This window comes from Ptychodera flava, chromosome 12, assembly GCF_041260155.1.
Source record: "Ptychodera flava strain L36383 chromosome 12, AS_Pfla_20210202, whole genome shotgun sequence".
NCBI lineage: Eukaryota > Metazoa > Hemichordata > Enteropneusta > Ptychoderidae > Ptychodera > Ptychodera flava.
Genome location: NC_091939.1, coordinates 37,173,523 through 37,194,736, shown reverse-complemented (window position 1 = coordinate 37,194,736; position 21,214 = coordinate 37,173,523). Strand labels below are relative to the sequence as shown.

The window sequence follows — 21,214 nt, the reverse complement described above, 5'->3', positions numbered from 1 at the left end:
AAATCTGATGCAATATTTCTGGACATTCACCCTAAAAACAAAAATTCATTGTGTATGCCAATTTACAGTTACTTTAAACAATACCACTAAGTGTCATTAACTTGTGTTACAACACTGTGAGATCAACATCTGTACCATGTTTCATGAAATTCGATGCAGTATTTCTGGACATATTATTCTAATTAGGAAAGTTCATTTAATATACAAATTAAAAATTTATTAACCCCACAATGATAAATGTCTTTATTCACTGTTAAAGCAATGCATGTGAGCTCAACATCTGTACCAAGATTCATGAAATTTCATGAACCATTTCTTCACATATCAACCTAATTACGAAATGATACTGCTACATGTCTTTGCATTCCACTACAGTACTGGAAGATCAACATCTGTAACACGTTTCATCAAATTTGATGCAGCATTTTCTAGACTGCTCTGTTTTGTTGAGAATAACAAATTGCCATGCGAAAGTTTTATTTTCTCATCTTACTTGTCATCTGATGGGTCCATCCATGGATATCTGTGCCTGTTACGTCCAATGTAATATTATGAAGTGTTGCCGGAGCAAGTCCTTCAAATATCACCTTGCGCACATCGTCCGGATACTTAGTGACTCTTCCAGTGTAACCAGTCTCAGAATGACACCGTATTGTGTATCCTGTAAAGTTTTCTCCAAAATCCCCACTTGACCAAACTACTGTTATGTCAGCACTAGTGAAATTGAGAATATAAACTGTGCCAGTTTGGCCAACATCTGTAAGTTAGGAATAAATCCAAGAACTATTAATTGTACCGTACACTAATAACACATCAAGGATCTGGAGTATTAAAAGAAATTAATGTATTTGATAAGTCAGTCAATATATATTTTAATGAGGCGCGGACATCACTGTAGGTTAACACAGCATTTTCAAATACTGGGGACCTTGAAATTTCTGAAGGTACTAGAGGGAGGGGAGTTTGAAAGGTTGCACTGGGTCATAGGCTCTGAAACTACTTTGTTTCCTGTTTTTTACAGTGTCAGATTCAACAGTTTGGTAGCTTATTCAACCAGATATGAACTGAAAATGCTCACGTGTTTCATTTTATATTGCAGTTATGTGTGAATTAGAACCTTTGCCACATGTGTGCAATTTTATTTAAAGTATTATGATCGACATAATGAACAATATTCACCACATTAATTCTACAAGCGACCTGGAGGCCGATATAGCTCCGCTGTGTTTATGTAGAGAATAACTATTTTTGACACATGTCGATGAAGAAAGTGGAAATCTTTGATAGCTAGATCAGGGTTCATACACTTCAAGTAAATCAAAATTCCAGGACTTTCCAGTTTTTTTTTTTGCCATTTTCCATGAGTATTTGTGGTTGAAAAATGCCATTTTCCAGGAGTGTTTGCACGATAAAGCTTGCAATTTTAATAAGCATCATACACTAATATTTTTCTAAATTTTCATTGTCCACAAAACTTCAGCCCATAAGACATCATTTTGCTGACAAATGATGCAGTCAATGAGGAGTTGACAGGTTTTGATGGTGATGATATCTTGAATAACATCACTGACAACTGAGAGAGTTGTGAGGTGTCAGGAAAGAAAAACTCGGGGAAGGCTTAGAATTCAATGACTTTACAGTTGATGAAGATCGGGCAAAGAAATCATTAATTTGTGATTTACTTGCTCCTGTTTTTTTCCTACCAGAGCTCGATGTTTTGCTCCATTAGCATGGCTTTTCATAGCCCCCGCGTACAATGCTGTGTGTTCCCGGCATTATGAAGCCTCTCACTACAGCCCTGCTAAGGTCCATAGACATGCGGTCCCAATTTGGACCGCACATGAAAAACTATTTTTCTAACTACTTTCGGCTGAAATCAATTCGATTCCAATCTACCGTATGCCTACCCGAATAACTCAACCGCTCACAGACTGTAAAAGAACTGTTCGCATGACGTCAAAAACCATTAGTGTGCTGGGGGTGCACGATCATGGGCCCAAAGGCCGGTGATATCTCGCATGAATGTACCGAATGGCGAGCCAGGGGAACATGGAGCATCATATACGCAGTGCTAGGCTTTTCGATACATAGAAAGTCTTTTCACAAAAGTTTGCATCTTGCCAGGAATCTATCTTGTGCCCGCTTCAGCCATCCTTTGTACTCGGGCTGTTTCAACCAAAGGTCGCTGAATAAACACTTTCCAGGACGCATTACTCACATATGGATGACCCGAACAAACTTAAAATTTAAACACGGTCCCTCCACAAGCAACTCATGCCCACTTCGATGTCACTGTACGTGCGTGCAAAACATGGATAATAGAAATTACACAACATGGTCTCGCCCACGCTAGTGCAAGAGTACCCCTTTACGACATTATAAGAAATACTACTATACTTTCCAAATTTTGTCTCAGGAGGGCTCCCCACCTGTCGCAAAACAACTTTTCGCATTTTACGATTTTGACGTTCGACAATTATACTGTTTGACATTCGCCTTTACAATCTGGCCGTTCTCGACCGTGTGCGATCGTAACTAGCGATTTTCCAGGAGTTTCCAGGAGTAAATTTTGATTTTCCAGGACTTTCCAGGAGTGGTTTTAAATTCCAGGACTTTCCAGGACTTTCCAGGAGCGTACGAACCCTGTAGATGCAGTGGCCAGAAAATAGTGGCTAATATATCTGCAAAAATACACAATTGAAGATTTCATCATACTTAGAATATATTACATCGGATCATCCCTTAGAACATGTCAACCAAAGCTATCTGATGAGTAGTTTTTGAGAATAAAATTTTCCGACCAAAAATGGCAACAATTGCCCCCTCAAATAAAAATTGCAGATTTCATCATAATTTCAAGTAGTTCATCTATAGAAACCTGTTTACCAATTTTCAAAGCTGTTAGACCAGTACTTTTTGAGAAACATACCGTACTCGTCTGAGTATAAGCCCCTGCTCATGTATAAGCCCCCCTGATTTCAGAGGATTTTAGAAAATGCATTACATCCGTGTATAAGCCCCTACCCTACTGTAACTCAAATACAGAAAGGTTAGGAGAGTATATTTGGTCATTTAACTTGGTAAAATTACTTTTAGATAATAAAGAAACTATAAAAAGATGTTAAAACAATGGGAAACTGGAGTTCCCGTGACAATATCGTAAGGAAAATGACACATTTTTCCAGTACTATCTTGATTCTTTGACCCTGCTCACCCCCGTCGCCTAAATAGAATAGTCTCACTCACGTCCGCCATTGTTTATTTTCATTCACGGCCACGATGTTTTCATGCTCGAAACATGCAGTTTCTTTTGTTTGAAGCAATTATCCTTTCATTTGTGAAGACTTTTCCTGGTGACTATTACAATTTTCACTGCCATGTTATTGTTTTCACAAGATGTAGACAGTTTGATACTGGAATATTGAGTTGCCTTTCCGTGTAGGCAATGCATGCCTGTTCACATTACTGTTACAGCAGCATACATGACGTCTTTGTTTCAAGTTTGGGTTTTTTCGACGCTGAAATTTCACCAAAATGTCACTTCTGTATTCAGAGATTGTAAAATCAATTTCCTTGGATGTGTAAGTCGATTTTGAAAGCGATAGAATGATCGAGTGGTATTGAAAGAAATCGTGCATAAAATTAGCATAAATTAAGCGTCCATGGCAGATAACATGGGGTTGCTCGAGTATAAGCCTCTCCCCTAGTTTTACCGCGGTTTAGTGTTGCCGAACCGGGGGCTTATACTCTGACGAGTACGGTATGTTTTGACCAAAAATGGCTAAAATTGCCCAAAAAATTCAAAATTACAGATTTCATCAGAAATTCAACATATATTACTAAGCTCATCTGTAGAAACCTGTATACCAAATTTCAAAGCTTTCAGACCAGTACTTTTTGAGAAACACATTTTTGACCAAAAATGGCTAAAATTACCCCAAAAATACAAAATTACAGATTTCATCAGAAATTCAACATATATTACTAAGCTCATATGTAGAAACCTGTATACCAAATTTCAAAGCTTTCAGACCAGTACTTTTTGAGAAATACATTTTTTGACCAAAAATGGCAAAAATTGCCCCAAAATTACAAAATTGCAGATTTCATCATAATTTCAATAAATATCATTAAGGTGATCTGTAGGAACGTGTATACAAAATTGCAAAGCTATCAGATAAGTAGTTTTGGAAATACACATTTTTTGACCAAAAATGGCAAAAATTGCCCCAAAAATACAAAATTACACATTTCATCAGAAATTCAATATATATTACTTAGTTCATCTATAGAAACCTGTATACCGAATTTCAAAACTATCAGACTAGTACTTTTTGAGAAATACATTTTTTGACCAAAAATGGCAAACACTGCCTTAAAAATGCAAATTTGCATATTTCTCCACAATTTGACCAAATCTGAAATAGATCATCCCTAGGGACATATGTACCAAATATCCAAGCTATCTGACTGGCAGTTTTGAAGAAGATTTTTAAAGATTTTTTTACCAAAAAATGACAAAAAATTGCCTTAAAAATACAAATATGCAAATTTCACCACGATTTGAACAAATCTGGCTGAAGTCACCCAAGTAAACTGAATATCAAATTTCAAAGCAATCGGCCAAGCAATTTCAGAGAAGAAGATTTTTTTACCAAAAACACCAAAAAATGCCCCAAAAATACAAATATGCAAATTTCACCACGATTTGAACAAACTTAGGTGAGGTCATCCCAAGTGAACTGCATATAAAATTTCAAAGCAATTGGACTTGTGGTTTCAGAGGAGAAGGCAATTGTTGACGGACAATGACGGACGACGACGGACGACGATGGAAAATCAACCTATTTGATCAAGTCAATTCAGATATATATCCCTAATTAAGAAACTTCATTTAATATGCAAATTAGGAATTGGCTGAAGTAAAAATGTCTTTTGACTTTCAATAATGTTATATCATAGTATCTTTGATGTACATAGAAAGTTTCAACTACTGAAATCAAGATAATTAACATATATATCCCTAATTACTGAAAGTTCATAAAATATGCAAATTAGGAATTGGCTAAAGTAAAAATGCTTCATGACTTTCAATAATATTGTATCATAGTAGCTTCAATATATGTAGCAAGTTTCATCAACTTTGGTCCGGTCAATTCAGATATATATACCTAATTAACAAAGATCATTAAATATGCAAATTAGGAATTGGCTGAAGTTAAAATGCTTAATGACTTTCAATAATATTGTATCATCGTAGCTTCAACATATGTAGGTCAAGTCAATTCAGATATATCCATAATTAGAAGTTCATTAAATATGCAAATTAGGAATTGACTGAAGTTAAAATACTTGAGACTTTCAATAATGTTTAATCATAGTATCTTCAATATACATACCAAGTTTTGTCAATTTTGATCATGTCAAATCAGATATATATCCCTAATTAGGAAAGTTCATGAAATATGCAAATTAGCAATTATCTTTCATGTCACCCATTAATGGTTCCCACTGCTAATATATCTTGGTGTGGTCAATATTTGTAGCAAGTCTCATCAAATTGTGTGCAGTCGTACTCAATGTAAAGTCGTTTTTTTCTGAAATCATTAACTATGCAAATGAGCATAAAGTAAGCAAGCCACACCTACCAAAAACTAATCAGTTCTTGCCATTTGCAAACTGAATCTATGTACCTTATTTGATTTTGATCTGATCAGCTGTTTTTGAGATATCAAGTCCACAGGCAGACAGACAGACACACAGACAGACAGACAGACAGACAGACATAACTGTGACATATGCTCACGTGTGTGAACACGTGAGCAAATAAAAAATGAATAACACATGTTATCCAGTGGTTCTAATGTTAATTATTCAGGAATCATTTACAGCATTTCATGACTTTTTATTTTGAAAAAGTCTAAAATAGTATAATGCCATTGAATTTTCATGAGAAACACAGCAAGTAGACTTTGCAACTGTTGATTTTTTTCAACAAATTCAATGTATCAACAACAGTTTCAAGCTTTTTACCCACAGCATGCAGCAACACACTATTCAACTTGTCAACATGCAAAAATATGTGTAAACTACAGTATTCTTCCTGATTGAATTACAGTCCAGACTTAAAATTCATTTGTCGATGATACAAAGGCACGGTACGCATAAAGAGACTGTGAAGGCAAGCTGAATACAGGACAGTAGGGAGTAGAACAAAATCCCAGTTGATAAACTGAACATAAATACTGCCAAATTATCAAAGTTAATGATTATCTGGTGGAAATACAAGATTTTTGAAAATTTTTAGCCTCAATACACACGTTTTACTACATGCAAGTATTGCCTTATATTGAAACATTGAGTTATGCTTTGTGAAAAAACTACTTATCTTGAAAGAAGTTGCTGAGATTCAAGCAGAAGGTAGTGTTAAAGATTTAAAATCATTTAACCCTTTTCCTGCCAAGTCGGAGAAAATCAGGTCAAAATTCGGTGTAGCCAGAATCCAAGCACCGATGGCTGTTAACATGCCAAGTCAGTGGAAATCGGGCAGGTTTTCCGTACCCCGTTTTCTTCCAAGTCGATGGCACTATGTGTATGGTAGCAAACCCTTGTGCATGCTCTGGGTCATATTGAGGACAGATTTCGGATGAGGCATGGCGTTTGCTCTTGAAATGGGTTTGCAGGGAGTCGAATGACAGGTCAAGGCCCAGAAACCTACCCGGCTGGTCCTCCACCCTGGCCTGTGGAGGGCCAGTTTTGTTTGTCCTATTTTTAGCATACTTGCTACTCAGCAGTAATGCACAGAGACGTGCACTGGTGGAGTTGGATGTACTCAGCTCACTGGCACTACAGAGTGCAGCCGAACTTGACCAACTCGGCAACACTAATCTAGAAGGCTACAGCCTAAGAACGACTTAATGGCAGTGCAGTTTTCTGCAAATGATGCGAGATGAAAATCACGGACTTAGTCCTGATTGACGGGAAATGCGAAATGTTCAATGTATTTTGACTGACACAGCTTGACTTGTTCCTCAGATGGAACTGATATGAACAGACTCAGCAACATTTGTGAAGGGTATAACCACTGCTTTTTACCGACTTGGTACCTCCAATTTGAAAAGATTACCGCTCAGATGTCGGACGTTGTCAGCTGCCTTGGGCTCTAGACATTCAAGCCTTGCAATGCCTGGCACTGCCACAAACCTATGTCCCCCGGACGGGGTCGGGATCCGTGGGGACTAATAAAATCATTTGGATATTTTATACTGGTTTTCCACAATCAAAGGTGAAAAATCATTAAACGGATATGGGTCCCACTTGACACCCCTGTCTGCAGTGTGTCAAACACAATTTTAATAGGCAAACAAGTCATCGATGATGACACAGTCCCCACTTATTCATGGGTACTTTGATGACCAGTCCTCAGAGAGGATAGAGTCCTGTTCAAAAAATGGGTCTATGTGTGATTAAAAATTCTGCAATACACTTACCAAAAACATAGCGCTATTTTTAGTAGGTGATAGCGCTATTTTACAGAGGTGACAAATAGGTGACAAAGAGGTGAAAGTTTTGTGTACAGAGCTTTATTTCACTGAAACAATGGATATGTACTTGAAATCTACATACACCTATTACAAAACTACAAGCTAACAAGTAGGTCTATCATAGGCGATAAGTAGTAATTTCAGCGAAATATTTATGAGATGCAAATTAAGTCATTTAAATATCTATGAAAATCTACTGCACACCTACCACTTGCCTCACCTGGAAAACAAGGGTTTCAACCTACATGATACCTACAGAAATCTACTAGTCACCTACTGAGACACCTACCTTGTACCTAGTACAGATCTACGAAAGACCTACAAACATGCCTACATAAATCTGCAACACACCTACTAAGATACAACTAGCACCTATTAGTGACCTATGACAGACCTATGCATGTGACCACAGTAACTACATTCTAAAGAGCACGGAAATGCACATTTGATCGAGTAACATTACAATTTATGAATTGAGAATTTAGCAATCTTTGGTTTGAAAAGTTTACAAGAAATTTATTTTTTTTATGTGCTTGTGCTTAGACTCCAGTTAACTTACATGCACGGCTTGTTTCTGTGGAATAATAACGTCTTTTGAACTTGACCATGATTACATCCACAGACAAACATCGCTCAGAATTTTCTAAGATTATACCGGTGATCATGTTCCACGAATTCGACGAATTTTCCAAAGCTTGTCAATTGCAGGATCACCTCTTTTATGTATTACTCTGTCACTGTCAACAAAGTTAATTAACATGTCTCTCGGCATAGGAGCACTGAAGGCAGGCACTGGATCAAGTTGGCCAGAAATTCAAGCTAAAATATTTGAAAAACATACATGCATATCAACCAGACCCATCTTGATTCTTGGTGTTACTAGTCCGAAACAAACTTGAAAATGTTCAATCAAAAATGTTCCGGGTTCTCAATGTTCTCAGGCCATTTTGACTTAGAATCATTTTGCTTCGCCTCCATGCTGTTCAGTTAGTTCGCGTATCGTTCTATTCCCACATCCAACTCATTGTACCTCCATGGCTTCAGGTAACGATGTAGTTCAATATTACAACAGGTACCGTCATTCTCCGATTACGAACTTCCCGCCATGACCAAACATCAATGTTCTTATCGTCAAACCATCTCTCGTTTCAAATTCATGACTCCACTCACCCGAATCGTCGTCAGAATTACCGCAACTTGAAGTTGTTGAAGCATACGATGTTGGTCTTGAATCGATGTTAGCGTTATTTCCGGGTTGATCATTGCTGCACTGTCTTCGTCAACTTTGTCAGTCGATTCATGGCGATCACAGAGTCGAACCAGAGACTGAGAGTATATGTCATCCTCGATGTCGGGACTTGGTAAAACCATAAAATGACTCACTGCTGCTACCACAAAAAATGTCAGCAAAGCGATGTCCAACTTCCGTGCTATCGCTCAGATCGGCCAATTTTAACATTTGGGTCGAAAACTCGGTGCAATACGGAACCAAAACAAGCGCAAAGGTCACATAAATATTCACCAGCCTGCAGCCGACAAACTTTTGTCATAAGAAAGGCCGGGAAATCCCCTAAGCAATGATCAATTGGGTGTACCCCTGTAGGCAGAATTCTTTATTCAAATAGGGTTTAAAGTTCAACCACGGCTTTTACGTTTGTTCGCCTGTGAGGGCGCCTCAATTTTCCTTTAGGTGCATGATAGGTCATGATAGGTCCATGTAGGTGTGCTTTACCTACACAAATTTATTTGTCACCTACTGTTGATCTAATACAGAAGTAGGTGTAAGATAGGTGTTATTAGGTCCTAAGTAGATGCATAACTAGACTTATTCCTGAAGACCTACAAGTAAAATGACACCTATTTAACCCTCTTGAGATCTACCAAAACTCCTAAGAACCTACAAAAATAGCGCTATATCTACTATAAATAGCGCTATCTTTTGGTAAGGGTACAGATGGGGCAAGAAATACATATGCGCATACTAATGAGGTACAAGATGTGACATCTTAAGGTCTAATATCCTATCAGAATTGGAGGGTATAGAACTTGTGGTTACTGAGTTATGCATATATATGTATAATCAAGGTCAAATGGTCATAAGGTCACGTGACATCAGGGAAAGACACTTATTTTTTTATCCACTTGCCCTTCGGGCAAGTGGGGGGTTCAGTTCACTTGCCCGAATTAGAAAACCACTTGCCCAGTATAATTTACATGTTTGAAAAAAGCTAAAACATTGGTTTTTCATTTCACCCACTTTATTTTGAAAATTATCATGTTATCATGAGAAAATGTCAGACATTCTCATAGGGTTCTCCTCATACTTCTAAGAGTGCTGGACGGCTCATTTGTATTCAATTAATTATTAGAGCCCTACTAGCTGTATCTTTTAGCATTCTTTATGTGATTTTACTTCTGAACTAAAACAAGTTTTTGGGAATATGCTCTTTGAGGGGTTGGAATACAAGTATTGAGTGAGACTGCAGTGAGACTGCATGTGCAATTTTGAACAAGAAATATAATAAATGTGTGCCCAAACGTAAAATGGCACCCCATGCAAATATAGCAAAAACAGTGTACACCGTGCATATATCATTTGAATATTCACGGAAACAACAGAGTAGTCCAATGGAATGCATAGTGTTGAATATTTTCAACTGGGACACATATGCTTTGTTTTCTTTGTAGTATGGCGGGCAATCAAAATAATGGTTAAAATGTAAATTTACTTGTCCAATTTTTCAATAATGAATGTTTTGTAAAGTAGTAAAAGACTATATCCTGTAAATGGGTAGAATTTAAAGAAAACCACAGAAAATAGGAAGCCTTTTTTAGATCAACAAATTTCAAGATTTACAGCTAGTGGGGCTTTCATATTCATAGAAAAAAATTCTAGTAGTTCATATGTTTGTATGTTTACTTTCTTGGGGCTTAATGTACAAATAATAACAGCCATTTCAATTGTACCTTCAAGGTATTTTTGCAGTTAAAAGTTTTAACTTATCTATACTGAAAGAAAAAAATCTGTAGCTATAAAGGTATGTTTTGAAACTTCTGAAAAATAATGTACTTTTTTGTCATGTTTTTATTGCGCTTATATCATACACCAGCCCTATGAAGTTTGGATTACCATTGCACTATATACCAGTATCCTATATTTTTCTAATAACCTAGGTGGTCTTTATCGCTCATGCGCAGACTAAATAGAATTTAAACCAACAACTTAAGGCGTCGGTGTTTATGTATTTTGGAAGTTGAATTTCTCGATGTCAAATTCGATCCAATTGCTTCTTGACAGTCATTTTAGAATGGGAAAATTCACAAACAGAGAGATCGGTTGCCACGGACAAGTAACTTTTGGCTTATTGACCTGAAAATTAAGTCAATGTTCATTGAAAATTCAAAGACTGGACCCGTTGACACCTAAGCTTGCTCATGCCTTTCATTGCATGCGGTCTTGCCAGGATGCCACTCACTGTCACTCAACAAGTTAACATTGAAGAGTACGTTTTAGTAAAAGTCCCATTTTTTGTGGTGATTTTTCACCACTGGACTTTATTTTTACCTATTATAAACGCTCATACAAAGCACAAAAACCGCTGTGTGTTTTGTTTTTTTTACCGTATCGACATATTGTGAGACACCGTAACCTCACAGTCAATGCAATGAACTTTGGTGAACGTACGCTCCACCAGCTGAACAGCTTTTTCATATGCAAAATCAGCATACGGTATTTAACCGGTGGTATTGTTTGAACTGCATTTTATTGGAAGCGATTTTATGATTCTTTTCATCAATTCTTCATGCAATTTTATGAAAAATCTCATGGAAATGTTCACAATGACATAATATGATTATTTTTTGTTGTTTAAGTCCGTGTTCCCTCGCCAGAAAATCGCTCTCGTGAATTCGATTTTAGGTAATTATTTTTTTCACTTGTCCCGTCGGGCAAGTGGCATCGGAGGTTCACTTGCCCGAACGCGACTTTCACTTGCCCCGGGCAATCGGACAACCCTTAGTGTCTTTCCCTGGACATTTTGAAAATAAATTGTCTTGCTAATTAATCCCTATATGCCAAAAATCAGACCTCTAGCTCTATTCCCTTGCCCAGAATTAGATGTGTGCATAATTAATGAGGTAAAGCATGTGTTGTCATAAGGTCTCCCAACCTACTAAATATAAAGGACATAGCACTTGTGGTTGCGTATTTATCGACATAAACGTATATTTCAGGTCAATGGTCATCGAGGTTACATGACATTTGGTCAAAAAATATAGTTATCCCTATATACCAAAAATCAGACATCCAGCTCTATGGGTTTGCTCAGAATTAGATATATGCATAATTAATGAGGTACAGTATGAAGCATCATAAGGTCTCCCATCATACCATATATGAAGGGTGTAGCACTTGTGGTTACTGAGTTATATACTTGAGGTCAAAGTTCATTGAGGTCATGAGACATTTTGTCAAAAAAATTGTGTTGCTAAGTTATCGCTATATACCAAAAATCAGACCTCTAGCTCTATTGACTCGCTCAAAATTAGATATGCGCATAATTAATGAGGTACAATATGTGGCGTCATAAGGTGTCCTATCATACCATATATGAAGGGTGTAGCACTTGTGGTTACTGAGTTATGGACAAATATGTATATTTAAGGTCAAAGGTCACCGAGGTCATGTGACATTTTGTCAAAAAAACTGTATTGCTAAGTTATCCCTATATACCAAAAATCAGACCTCTAGCTCTATTGGCTCGCTCAAAATTAGATATGCGCATAAATAATGAGGTACAATATGTGTTGTCATAAGCTGTCCCATCATACCATATATGAAGGGTGTAGCATTTGTGGTTACTGAGTTATGGACAAATATGTATATTTGAGGTCAAAGGTCACCGAGGTCACATGACATTTTGTCAAAAAAATTGTATTGCTAAGTTATCCCTATATACCAAAAATCAGACCTCTAGCTCTATTGGCTCGCTCAAAATTAGATATGCGCATAAATAATGAGGTACAATATGTGTCGTCATAAGCTCTCCCATCATACCATATATGAAGGGTGTAGCACTTGTGGTTACTGAGTTATGGACAAATATTTATATTTGAGGTCAAAGGTCACCAAGGTCACGTGACATTTTGTCAAAATATATGAGATATCTGCGTGAACAGATGGACTCACAGATGGACTAACGGACTGACATGACCCAATCTATAAGCCCCCTGGACTTCATCCGTGGGGACTAAAAACTGTGTCACTGCATCCTTTTTGCAATATGAATACGATGAGAAACTAAATTTTTATTTTTCTTGGCCTTATACATGGGAGTCTGTGGACTGCCTTATACATGGGAGTCTATGGACTGCCTTATACATGGGAGTCTATGGAGACTGCCTTATACATGGGAGTCTATGGAGGTGAAAACTAAAAAGTCCTCTAACACGGCCAAATTTGATCGCATTGTGAAACAAATAGACGTGCATCTGTATGGGGTAGGGTACTATCCTTGTGCAAAGTATGAAAGAAATTGACCTGGGCATGTCTGAGATATCTGCGTGAACGGACGGACGGACGCACGCACGCACGCACGCACGCACACACGCACGGACATGACCAAACCTATATGTCCCCCCGGACGGTGTCCGTGGGGACTAAAAAATAAATACTGTTTCTGGTCACCGCGCACATCATTCAGAACCTGAACATCAGGTCTTTTTCTGGGGGGGTTACATACTCATCAGTAGAGCTAGCCTTGATATCCCTGTTTGCATGTACAAAAAAACTATTAAGAAAACAAGTATTATGCAGCTTAAAAGACAATAAATGTTGCATCAAAAGTGCGAAACCAGCATTGTTAGGAATGAAAAAAGAGGAAAGAAAAAAAACCTCGTCACCGCATCACTTTGCTGAATGTTAAGGACCAGAAACATTTTTTTTTTCTTTTTGGCTTACTCTGTATATAATATACTATATTAGACACACAATAGACAGCAGGAACAAGTGTCACCTTCACAGGTTCAGTGATTTTCCAATATTGCAGGCAGAAAAGCTGATCAACCCTGATTAAATTAAATGCCTAAATGATTTTGTCAATAATATTCACATTTCATAATCTTGAATAATAATAAATTTTTACACTATATATGCATATTTAGTCTACCCATTATGCAAATGATTTGATCTTGTGCACAATTCGTGTTGTAGCCAGGAAATTTAAACCAGAGGACATTGTGTCCCACTACCGTTTATTTTTGGGACATTTTGCAAAATGGGGACAACATGCATCAGTTGTCAGTAAAATTTCTTATTATTTTGTAACAAATTAGTTTCACAGAGCAAATTCAACCTACCGAGACCGCGTCGCTATGCTTGAACTGTAGCTGTATAATGTATCTGCCACCAATCAGAGCTAAGACCGACTATATTTTTTAAGCAAATAATGGTATCAAGTGCAGCGTTTTAATTAATTTTAATCACAGCTCCGAAAGTATGTAGATGTAAGCCAAAAAATAATTATGCAAAACAAAGGTCATGGTTAGTAACAGATCCGGGATACTTCTTGTAGACAACACCGAACACAGTCGACTCATGAGTGCGCCGGAGGTGACCCACAGTACACAAGAATGCGGGACAATAGGTTTCATTTTGGGAACATTATCCCTAAGGCACATCCTGGCTACAACACTACATTATGACAACTCCTGCTCTCCAATAATGAATGAAACATTTACAGATGATGACAATGAACGAAATATTTACAGACAATTAATATTTCTTTAGAGCTGGGAAATATACCTGTTGTCATTGTGACCTCAATAGGTGAGCTTCTCAGTTCGCCATTTCCAGTGTGTAGCCTGGTTACCACTTTTATATTATATTCAGTACCAGGTATTAGTCCAGTCACGTTGTACCGCGTTTGCCAAGATTTTGACAGGAATTCTGATGTTTCATATGATGAAGAGCTGTCATCACGGGTTACAGATATTTCATAACCATCAAAATCACCAAATGCAGCACTCCATCCAAATTGTAAAGAGGTTGGCGATGAGTTGATTGGATAAATTGATGCTGGGGCACTTGGTGTCTGAACTGATCACAAACAAGAATACTAAACAATGAACATCATGAAATGTAGTATAATTTCTCACTCACTCTCATAAGTAAAAAGATAATGGCAAAGGCAAGTTTTTTGGATTTTAATACTTAAATATGTTCTGGACGTGATATTTGTACAAAAAAGAATATAATTGTAATCATTAAAGCCTGGAACTCTATTGAAATTATTAAAACTTGTTTTATAGATTTGAATTATCATATTTGTGTCTGTCACAGCTTGAAAACAAACTTATACCATCTCATAAAATATTTATGGTTTTCGAGTCAACTTTCTGCTGTGAAAACTATACATTTGCACCAACAACCATACTGCCCATTAAACTTTTGTGACATTTTCAGAGAGAATTCTGCAAACCTGGAGTACAATGACACTATTTTCTCACCTTGACATAAAGATATCACCAACAGACGAGAGAAAAAAAACAGCAACATCTTTGACATTGATATGTCCATATGATCGATATGCCGTCAAGGATAATATCTGCCACAAAATACCTTTGAAGTCAATTAAAAGATATTATGATTACTTCATCAAGTCATTGGATATTAATCTTTACGGCCCTGATACGGCTTTTGCGGCCCGAGGTCGTACGGCGGAAGGGCCCGAGCGTGCGAGGGCCCGTACGCCATACGACCAAGGGCCGCAAAAGCCGTATCAGGGCCGTAAAGGTTTTATCATATACCTTATGGAATGATAAATATGTAGTTTACATAATATTCAACATTGTTTAGGAGAGAAAAAAGCGTGCGATACCTAAAATTCATCATCATTTGTGTAAATTTTTCATAAATGCGATGGCCGCTTCCTGTCGCGGATTGACATACATAATGACGTCATTTGTTTACCTGCAGAATTCTAGAACGCGCTATGGCGCAAAGCAACATACGTGACCAACAGAGATCCAGGCTGAAATCGAGGTGAAAGAAGGACAAGAGCATGATTTCAGTTTGTTGTAATTTATACTGAACTGGCACGCACTTAGTGTACACAGGATTTCTCTAGAATTTAAAAATAAAAGTCTATGTCACCGGCGCGGCTCCACTGTCACCACGCGCAACTACGATCTGAGCGAGCAGACGTTCTCCTCATCTCGCGCTAGCTTTGTGTACGAATGGAACGTTTGCGGATAGCAACGCGCATAGTAACCAGAATCAAGGTAGTTAAGAAATGCACGCAATTCCCCATATTTGGGCACCGGGCCGGGGCGTGATACGTAAAAAAAATGCATGGATCTGAGGGCGCTTTCTCCCATAGCTTTACACAGGCACATGAATGTAGGTATATGATAAGACCACAATACTATGCATTTGCAGTATTACGCACAATAGAGAGATTTAATTACACATAAGTACATTCCATCATTATGTGTTGCGTCTTTGTTACGTGATAACCAGATGTTGCATATATTTAGTATATAAGACGTTCAGAATGTTAAACGACACATCTACAAATAGTCATAATTACGTGCAGTGGTTTTTTAAAATTCTCTGGATTTTTTGATGAATTTAAACAAGCAAAAGGTTTGTACACTATCACCGTAAATTAGCAACTATCTTTGATATCAGATATTTCCTAGTGTTTGCATCAGTACAAGAAGTACACTGTACTTGCAAACCTACCAACAAGTAATTTTCAAATGTTGGCAAGAGGTTCACTGTAAAAGGTTGTCTGTCCACCATTTTTCGAACACCACTTGTACAATTTCTATATATTTTTGACTTGTTCACTTTATGTTCCATTGAAAAGAGACATTTTCAAAAAGTAAATTACCGAAGACAAAGCTGCCCTTTTGAAATTGCAAGTAACAACTTTGATTTCAATTGGTTTTAACCAGTATTTACAAGAAATGCATCTATTGACATCTTGTTGATTACTGTCGACAAAGGTGTGTAAAACCCATTTAAATAGCGCTGATCGCAAATGAGGTTACTGTTTTCTCTAATTAATATGCATAAATAAACATTTGTCCGCATTTTCAGATAAACGATGAAAATAAAACCTGCGAGTGTTAGAATGGCTATTTAGCATCACACTTATTCATATTAATTGATGACTGAGACTACAAGGTGCAACAACAGCTGCGCATACTACGACAAAATTTGTCCGAATTTCAGCATATTTGTCCGAAAGTCACGCGCATGCAGCTATATTTAGTAACAAACCCAAAATCGCGATCAACGCTATTGGGAAGTACCTTGATGTTCCAACTTTCAACATTTTAAAAGTATATTAAAGGACATGGGTACGTTTGGGGAGAACTGAGGATGTATTACTGACAAATATCCTACTATACATCAAAAAACTTCTTTCCCTTTTTGATCTGTCAATGGGATAATTGACCACAAATTACAGGGCCTGAAAATTTCATGTTTTATCCACTTGTCCCAGGACAAGTAGCCTCTATTTTTGTACTTGTCCGTAGCAGAAACTCACTTGCCCTGAAAATTTTCCGAAAAAAAAAAATTCTCCTCTTACCCAGATTGTGGGACCTCTCCTACAATGGTTTGTGACAAATTGGTGGTATTTACAGTTTTCAATAGCGTTGATCACGATTTCGGGTTTTTTACTAAATATAGCTGCACGCACATGACTTTCGGACAAATTTTGTCATTGTATGCGCAGCTGTTGTTGCAGCTTATAGTCTCAGTCATCAATTCATACGAATAAGTGTGACACTAAATGGCCATTCTAACAAATGCAGGTTTTATTTTCATCGTTTATGCAGAAAATGCAAATATTTATTTATGCATATTAATTAGAGAACAGTGACGTCATTTGCGATCGGTGCTATTGTAAAACAAGCGACCTACCAATTGTTGACGGACGACGACGGACGAAAAATTGCCCCAAAAATTAAAAACTGCAGATTTCATCATTATTTCAATAAATATCATTTTGGTCATCTATAGAAACCTGTATACCAAATTTCAAAGCTATCAGATGAGTAGTTTTGGAAATACACATTTTTTGACCAAAAATGGCAAAAATTGCCACAAAAATACAAAATTACAGATTTCATCAGAAATTCAATATATATTACTTAGCTCATCTGTAGAAACCTGTATACCAAATTTAAAAACTATCAAACCAGTACTTTTTGAGAAATACATTTTTTTACCAAAAATGGCAAAAATTGCCCCAAAATTACAAAATTGCAGATTTCATCATAATTTCAACAAATATCATTAAAGTGATCTGTAGAAACCTGTATACCAAATTGCAAAGCTATTAGATGAGTAGTTTTGGAAATACACATTTTTTGACCAAAAATGGCAAAAATTGCCCCAAAATACAAAATTACAGATTTCATCAGTAATTCAATATATATTACTTATTTCATCTATAGAAACCTGTATACCAGATTTCAAAACTATCAGACCAGTACTTTTTGAGAAATACATTTTTTGACCAAAAATTGCAAAAATTGCCTTAAAAATGCAAATTTGCATACTTCTGCACAATTTGAACAAATCTGAAATTGATCATCCCTAGGGACATATGTACCAAATATCAAAGCTATCTGACAGGTAGTTTTGAAGTCGAAGATTTTTTAAAGATTTTTTTACCAAAAATGGCAAAAATTGCCTTAAAAATACAAATATGCAAATTTCACAACAATTTGAACAAATCTGACTGAAGTCACCCTAAGTAAACTGCATATCAAATTTCAAAGCAATCGGACAAGCGGTTTCAGAGAAGATTTTTTTACCAAAAACAGCAAAAAATGCCCCAAAAATACAAGTATGCAAATTTCACCACGATTTGAACAAACTTAAGTGAGGTCACCCCAAGTGAACTGCATATAAAATTTCAAAGCAATTGGACTTGCGGTTTCAGAGGAGACGGCAATTGTTGACGGACGACGACGGACGACGGACAACGATGACGGATGACGACTAGTTTTGCGCTGGTCCGTATTAGAAATCAGTCTCTCCTGGGCATCGAGCAAGCGTAATTTTCAAGCCCTGAATTAATCAGAAAGATATTTTGAACACTCACTGGAAACCACACATCGGTATCTGAAATTTCATAAACCAAATTTAAAGGGAAGTCCCTAAGGGGTTAAACCAATTTAATTGCTTTAAGTAAACGTAGTTAGAGATCTTAATTAACAAGCAAGCATTTATATCAATGTGAGTGCCAATTGCCAATACCTTTGTACTCTTATTATAGTTTGACAAAGCGGATATCAAATTGTTGTTTCCATGGTAACTATGATGCGGTTTATTAGCAAACATTACGGAAAATCCAAATACATGTAATTCTCACAACAATTAAGAAGTCATATATTCAATAAATTAAGGAGTCAATATTCATGATGAAAAACTAAACACTAATTAAAAGAGTTAAAGACCTATCATTCAAGAACATATCCACTTCAATTGGCTAGACTTTACTAGCGACAAAGCTACACGTATTACTTTCTTCTGCATCAGTGAGGATATACATGACTGCACAGTAAAACAGTGTCCACGACACTACTTGTCAAAGGTGTTACTTTATTTGATTAAAATGATTATAGCAACTTTTACTTGGGTTATATTTGGTCATTTATGGTAGAAAATTCTTAATTAATTGTTGTTGCTTGGTTCAAATCAAAAGGTCCTGATGATATTTAGGGTTTATTTTTACCCTTAAATATGTCTGCAGTTCCATGTATTGTCCAGAGCCTGTCAATTATTTTGCATGGATAAAACTAGTAGCCATGAATGGCTGGCTTCCATCAGAGGTTTGTTTTCTTTATGAACAGATTTCAAATGCATATCATCTGCCTTACAGTGAAAAGAATTTATTATTGTCTCCGGGTGGTTTAGCCACAATTGTTAACTTGTTCACAGCAAAAATCAACCCGTGTTCAGTGTGGGCAAAAAGGAAAAGTATGTCCTAGAAAGCTTTTAACACCTGTCAAGGGGGAGAATTCAAAAAGGTTTTCAGATTTTTCAAATGCCCCTAACAAACTCACAATGTGTTCAAATCCCCCTTTTGACTTGCTATAATTTTGAAATCATCCTCCCCAAAGGAACTGGACAGGTGGGTTGCAATATTTTTATGCAAATGCCATGCATTTCTGAAGGGTCAAGAAATTTTGATTCGGGAGGGTCATCATTTTTTGCGAAACTATTAGAACACAAAATGTGGCGTATATAATGCTTCATCCAAAAATATCAAATCATAATACATGGAAGTCTATCAGGCAAACTTTTAACATTTTCCCCTTAAAAAACCCAGCTATATCTGTACATTTATGTGTTTGAAAATTCATGTAAATGTATGTTGCTTTAAGTGGCAGGTAAAAAGAGCATGTACTTACAAAACATTTGATTATTGGATTTCATTGATAAATGTTGATTGATTTGACATATTAGTCTATGAGAAAAATATGAACAATATTTTTCCAATATGAAACTAGCAATATCTGTGCATTTTTAAATGTTTGTTAATTGATATATATTTACTGGTGTAGACTAGGGTGGTTTAAGCATGTATGTACAAGAAATTTGATATTGGAATTTCACTGAAAATGTTGATCCACTATACATGGTAGTCCATGAGAAAACTATAAAAAAATATTTCACAACAATGCAAAACTAGTTAAAACCATTCTAACCAAATTTAAAAGCACTGAACCAGGGATTCCTATGAAGCTATTACTTGACTTACATAGACAAACAATTCCGTAAATGTACAATATATGACCATGTAAAGAAACAAAATCCTTTCAAAGCAAAGTTCCAATCATTTTTTTCATACAGACTTGCCATATTTATATACACAGATGTAAGATTTGGTGATTAATAACGTGACAGCAAAGTTTGTTGTCGAGATGAAACTTTCTGTGAATATACTAATTTATGTTATCCTGCATCTTGTAAATGAAAGACTGGTTGTTTACAAGATCTGTATACCACAACTTCTTTTAGATCCACTAAGGGTGACTGGAATGGATGATTGATGAGGAAGCATTATTTTTTACCTGATCCGCTATACAGTATTTTTTCCACTCTCCCATGCACCTTTTCTTTGAGTCAAACCTTTTCTGGCGGATTCATTTTTCACTGACATATGCTGGGAATCTTTTTTGGGGGAAAATCTTCCAGATCTTTCCATCAGGATATCAAATTATCCACCCCTTGGTATCAACTATGTTTACCTAAAGAGATACAATGACAGATGGCAGGAAGTGTATGAACTATTTACAACAATGATACTCTTAAACATGGAAAGAATTTTGGAATATATTTGTTGGAAACCAAACCTGCTAAAATCACCTTCAGCTGTGCTTTCTAATAATTCTTTTACCGCATTTCAACACCAAATACAGTTTACCATATGAAATGTTTGCTAAATCACCACATTATATACTCTTAGTTCCTTTAGTATAAAATCGCCAAATATCAGATGATCTTTTCACAACAGAGTATTTATTAATTTTGTTCATATCAACACAACCTGAAAAAGGTACTGAATCAATACAGTAGACTATTTCTGTTTTTTCCATGATTAAAATTAGGAAGCTTCACAGAAATAGGAAATTGAAGATATTTC

The 21,214-nt window shown here is 36.5% G+C and overlaps 1 protein-coding gene across 1 annotated transcript in view; it reads right to left on the bottom strand.

The window, feature by feature from the left end:
• The window catches only part of LOC139145779 (uncharacterized), a 300,693-nt gene extending 279,786 nt beyond the window's left edge, over positions 1-20,907 (bottom strand). Inside the window, exons 1-4 of the mRNA XM_070717084.1 lie at positions 20,643-20,907; positions 15,051-15,162; positions 14,347-14,640; positions 494-757 (exon numbers count right to left, since the gene is read on the bottom strand). Coding sequence (XP_070573185.1) covers positions 494-757; positions 14,347-14,640; positions 15,051-15,120 — 628 coding nt within the window. The 5' untranslated portion in view covers positions 15,121-15,162; positions 20,643-20,907. The remainder of the gene's footprint in view (positions 1-493; positions 758-14,346; positions 14,641-15,050; positions 15,163-20,642) is intronic.
• Positions 20,908-21,214: the final 307 nt, after the last annotated feature.